The 6,000-nt window shown below is 34.9% G+C and overlaps 1 protein-coding gene across 13 annotated transcripts in view; it reads left to right on the top strand.

Moving 5' to 3' along the window:
- Positions 1–6,000, top strand: part of Camk2d (calcium/calmodulin dependent protein kinase II delta) — a 352,869-nt gene that overhangs the window by 256,050 nt on the left and 90,819 nt on the right. For 7 of the 13 annotated variants that reach the window (XM_010633829.2, XM_010633833.2, XM_033760055.1 and 4 more), the window contains exon 6: positions 3,147–3,219. In XM_010633829.2, coding sequence (XP_010632131.1) covers positions 3,147–3,219 — 73 coding nt within the window. Of the gene's footprint in view, positions 1–3,146; positions 3,220–4,165; positions 4,239–6,000 lie in introns of all 13 variants that reach the window. The other 6 variants (XM_033760056.1, XM_010633832.2, XM_033760058.1 and 3 more) reach the window with 1 other exon arrangement.

A 6,000-nucleotide genomic window follows, 5' to 3' on the forward strand; every position in this document is an offset into this window, starting at 1 on the left:
TAGAACCAATGAGTTAAATCCCTGGCCCAAAAGTCTATTTTTTTTTCAGCTTTAATTGAGTTTATTGGTACATTTTAGGGATACAGTACAGTTACATTCATTGTTGGGATCTTGTACCTCTACATGACAAGTCTTGATTCTCATTTTTTCCCCTTACCCCTACCCTCCCTTCACCCCCTCCTTCCCTCCCCATCTACAAACACTTTATTTTCATCTTTTCATTATCTCACTTTTTTTTCTTTTCCCTTGTTACCCTTCCCCTACCCATCCCACCTTCCCTACACCTTTAGCTCCTTTCTTCTCATTTCTAAATGACAGTAATCTTATTAGGATCTTATGTTTTATTGCAGATTATTCACACCAGAGAGACTATTCGGTATTTACACATGTGTGACTTATTTATTTCACTTAGGAGCATATCTTCAATATGTATCCATTTTCCTATGAATGAATCTATTTTCTCGTTCTTTATGGCTGAGTAATATTGCATTTTATAGAAAAACCACATCTTCTTTATCCAGTTTCCAATGGATGGGCAAATCCAAAAGTCTATTTTCTTACTGCTCACAATAACTAAAGAACTGGGGACTAGGGGTGTGGCTCTATTGTAGAATGCTAGCCAACCGTGTACATTTCTAGCACTGAGAAATTTTAAGAATTGAATCCATCCTGGTAAAAAGTAGCTCATTTAATACAAATATTGTTTATTTACTTTTCCATTATTTCTTGCGGCAAATAAATTATGCTTATGGTTAGAGAAAAGAAAGAAATAATCCTAATAAAGGATATGAAGTGAACATGATTATAAAGGAAAAAGAGTCTCATGGTTTAAAGGTAATGACCCACCACCCATGGGGGGCTTTTTTATGGTACTGTTAATAGATTTAGAACTAGAAAATCACAATCATGATCAATATTTTTTCTTTTTATTGAGTTTATTGGTACAATGTACGTATACAGTACAGTTGCATTCATCATCGGGATCTTGTACCTTTACATAATAGGTCTTAATTCTCATTTTTTCCCCTTGTGCCTGCCCTCCCTTCACCCCCTCCTCCCCTCCCCATTTACAAACACTTTATTTCCATTTTTTCCATTTCTCATACTTTTTTACTCTCCCTTATTACCTTTTCCCCACCCTTCCCACTTTCCCTACACCTTTAGCCCTTTACTTCCTATTTCACATTATTAATTATCTCAGTAGGATCTTGTGTACTATTATAGTTTTCCACACCATAGAAACTATTTGGTATTTCAGTTAAAGAAATCTGTGCATGAACATTAAAAATAGGGAATCCTAAAATAAAACTTAGGAACATAAAAGAGAAAAGGCAATGATGTAAGATTAAAATAATCCTTAATTCTGAAGATGAAAATGGTCCCTTAATATATTTAAATTGCTTCTTGCTCTTGTAGTCTTATCTTTTTCTTTTTTTCATTATTTAGAGAATACTTTTTAGTTTCTGTAATCAAACCCACGTAGATATGACCTTACATATTTAGTACAATGCGTTACCCCTGTACAAATGGAAAAATAAAAATTTAAAAAATTAACATTTCTAGACCAATATGGCTGTCTATTTCTGTACAATGGCAACTCAACTTTTATATAAAAAGACTAATAATAGCAGTATGTTATGCATCGATAGCAGCAACAGCTTTTCCAGGTTCTGCAGTCATCTGAACAAAATTATAGACATTCAGCACATTCCATTAAACAAAACAAAACAACAAAGAAAAGAATAATATCCAGACAACAGCAAAGTTCTGTTGCTGTTGTGGTACCTGGCACCATTTTTTTATTAGCATCTTAATCATCATCTGGAAAGAGAACATTCTAGAGTAACATCATTAACCATAGCTCTGATAAAGCATGGTCACTACTATGTATCATAAAGCAGGTACTTTTTTTATATTTACATGTAATAAATTGTATGCCAATTACATTTTTAGTTCAATAATTTTCTTTAATGATATTTTATACATGAAATAATTGAAAATGTCCTTACCAAATTGTTTGCATCATCCTTGGCTAAATGTAGTGCTATAAACATTTGCATTAGAATCGCACAGTGGAGTACAGAATTTATCAGTGTGATGTGTTCTACATTATGACATGTCAGATGACAGCTAATGAGACCTTGTGCATGCCAGGCCAGAGAGTTCTCCTCTACAATTTAATTAGCAGTCTACTTGACAACAGTGAGCCTTTAATAAATATAATATAAATTGTGCAGTTTGACAAATAAGCAATAAGCCTTTCTTCATTGAAATGTATGGATATGGATTTAACAATTAATGCATGCTCTGGGCATTTCAGCTTTTATTTATTTTTTTATTTTTTATTTTTGCCTGCTCTCCCTAACCTTCCCCAGAGTATTTTCATTCTGAAGTGGGGTTTACTTCAAGTCACTGGTTTACTTTAAGTTCTCCTTCTGTTATTGGAGACTTGCATTATATAGGAATCACTACTTCTAAGTCAAAATGGTAAATATATGATGGATGAACCTGCAGTGGCTCAGGCTTATGGTATCAGCACTCTGGGAAGCTGAGGCAAGAGGATTACAAGTTTGAACTTAGCCTGGGCAACTAATTTGTATAGACTTTAGATAGAAACTTAGATCTTGTCTCAAAAAAAAAAAAAGTGACTGTGTCATCCCCCCCTTTTTAACCCTTGTTTCACCTGCTACTTCATTTGCATTTACCCTCTTGTTTCAACACTTATGTTTAATTGTGACCTCAGATTTTAAACAGTTTAGATGTGTCTGAGAAATACCTGGAAAAATTATATCTCTGGAGATGTTTTTTCCAGAATATTTTGGGATTACTTGTAAATTTATCTTAAGTATGGAAATTTCCTCTTCTGTATATAAATGATTTAATTTGTAGATTTACAATGAAAAAAACACAGCTCAAATTGTTTTGTCTGAACATGTCACAAATTCTGTGTTGGTTGTCATTTTTGTTAGAACCAAAATTAGCTTTATTTGATATTATTTAATGCCAGTGTAAAGCTACAAAAAAAAGTGAAGCAGTATAATTTTTCATTTGTTTGTTTTGTTTGAACTTTCATTTTATTTTGTATTCAATGTGATTATGTGCCTTTAAAATGTTTTCCCTTCCATTCTGCCCTTGTATCTTTGCAGTCATTGTATACAGCAGATTCTAGAAAGTGTAAATCATTGTCACCTAAATGGCATAGTGCACAGGGACCTGAAGGTCAGTATATGGAGTCCATAAATCTAAATCAAAGGAGTTTCTTTGCTGCTTTCTGGGGAAAGGGCATAGGGGAGGTGGTATTGAAATGGTTCCCTTGCCTTTTCTGACTTTTTCCTAAACCAACCAACAAAATGATAATGCATGATGCCTCTTTCGGTTTGCTTATCTACAGGCTCAATATACATCATAGCAGGGAAAACAGGAGTGGGGTGGGACTAATATGAGGAATACAGCATGTTCTGTTTCCAAGCAGTGAACCAGTCCCGCCATGTGGAGTGGCCCTTCTTGGATGCCCATTGTTAGCTGGAGCTCACCTTGGCCTGTGATGTATGTTGCCTGTAGATTTAAACACCACTTCTGTTCTGAGACCATGGGTTGCTGTAGCAGAACAACTGGTTATTTGTTGCTCCATTTGAGTCCGACAAACCCTGAGGCAAAAGATAATAATTGCCAGCTAAATTAAAGCACATAAAGTTAATGATTTATCAAAAATTCATTACATATTGTAGTTTAATCTCATCTGCTAATGGAATAGCTGCTAATGGAACAGCTTTTAGGACAACATTGCAAAAGTGAGAGAAAATAGGAAAATAAATTGTATGCATGGGGTGGAAGCAGAACACAACAACTGCAAACCTTATATCTATGCTCTAGTTCATTTCCTGGAAGAATTTAAAACTAGGAAATGAGCTCCTGAATGAAATGAAATAATTTAAAAACGATTTGGGAAAGAACAAGTGGATCCTCATTCTGGCTCACATCTGGCAATATCCTGACATTTCCTGGGACAGTAGTCACTCTCCTTGAGCAATATGTGTACACTGTGGAAGGATTTAAATACTCCAGTTGTCTGCTAGATCTGCACTTGAACCCAGTCTCTCTGAGGCTATACAGACAGTGAGTGTAAGCTTGGAACTAACACACGCCCCCTGGTGTTTGCATGCAGTCATTGCATACAGCAGATCCTGGAGGCTGTGCTACACTGCCATCAGATGGGCGTAGTCCATCGGGACCTGAAGGTGAGTAATGCTGCTGAACAAGATAACGCATCACACAGTTCCTCACGACTGTTCAGCTGCAGTTATGTCTGTAAGGGAAAAATACCAGCAATAAAGTACTTCTCCTCACCACAGTCTTATTTCACGTCTTCTCTAATATACATCTGAGACATATAAATCCCTATTTACCCAGAGAGAAATAATTTCCTAACACTAATAACAAATAGGTTGCTATATTTCCTTACTACAGGGAATAGGGGTAGAACTGCACGTGACTAATGATCTCTTCTCAATTCTAAACTTGTTCTGTGGCCATTGATCAAACATATTATTGTATATTCATACCATGCATATCTAACATTGTGTAAATTATTGTTAAAATTAAAAATTGAGTGATTACATAGACTTTGGGTGCCATTTTGAACCCTGACAGTCTCTTTCCCCACCATTAATCTTGAAAATGGAGAGGCCTCTTAGTTCTTTGTTTATATTGCTAGGGGCCCAAGTCTTAGTATCTTCTAAAAGTACACATGAAAAAAGACATGCACTATCATACAATGTGTATGTAGTATATATTTATATTCTCACATGAATACCTACTTATACAGATTTCATTCAGCTTCTGTTATTATTGATGACAAGAAGTTTTCCGATCACTTAGAAATGAAACAGTTTAGACTGAGGGAAATAGCAAATGTACTGAATAGTATTATATAGTTTTGATTCTGTTGGTAGCATCAGCATTTTCTAGACTTTGGTAAAAAGGTGGTAAATGTAGAATGTCTCATACTGTATGTGTTCAGTGAAAGGACCTAGACAGTTTTCTCTTATGTAGTCTCCTCCAGTTACCATGATTCATAAACCTATAATTTCATTTTCTAGAAGAATAGATTCTTTAAATGTCACAGGTTAGTTGCATGAAAATGTGAGGTGGAAGCAAAACTTCAAATTCCTTTTTTGGAATCTTCCTTTAATGTCAGCTGATTTTGAGAATTTTAACTATCAAAGGAAAACGTATGGTTTTTAACATTTTCTTGCAGAGTGTGAAGACAGGACTCCATACATCTGCTAGCACTTACAAAATGTACCTATTACAATAAAGCAATGACAATATGTTTCTTTTGAAACATTGGCTTTGGTGATCACCTTACAAATTCCTTACTGGCCATGTGGAGTAGACAGTTCCTCTTTTGTCATCTCTCAGAAACTTCACCCCTATTTTCCTTTTCAGAGAATACTCCTATATGGACCTGTATAACATTAAGACTATTTTATCAGAAACTTTTGATAAATATGTCACTTATAATTTTCCTCTGTTTTATTTTATCAAATGTGTCTTCTAAATAAATGCCAAACATGAAAAATCTGAATGCTCTCCCATGGCTTTTATGTTAATTTTGTAGATCACCGAGATAGGATTTCTTTTTCTTTTTGTTTTTTTTGTACTGGGGATCAAACCTTGCATTTGGGAGGCATGTGATGGAACCACTGAGTTAAATCCCTGGCCCCAAGATGGGATCTCTATATGTGCATACACTTCACTGAGCCCTTCAAAGACTAGAACATTAATCAGAAATGCCAGTGGTCCAGGATATAGACTGTGAAGAAAAATACATTTTCTAACATATGAACTAACGTAGGTTATTAACTCAGGCAAGTGAGTTGTAGACATGCTTACTACCAAAATAAATAGCCTGATAAATTACCCACGAGTTTCTCTCAATGAAGAACATAATTTTTCCCTTCCATTCTTTTTTTTTTTTTTTTTTTTTTTTTTTTTTTT

This window comes from Fukomys damarensis, unplaced genomic scaffold (assembly GCF_012274545.1).
Source record: "Fukomys damarensis isolate Sample0158 unplaced genomic scaffold, DMR_v1.0_HiC HiC_scaffold_38, whole genome shotgun sequence".
Classification (NCBI taxonomy): domain Eukaryota; kingdom Metazoa; phylum Chordata; class Mammalia; order Rodentia; family Bathyergidae; genus Fukomys; species Fukomys damarensis.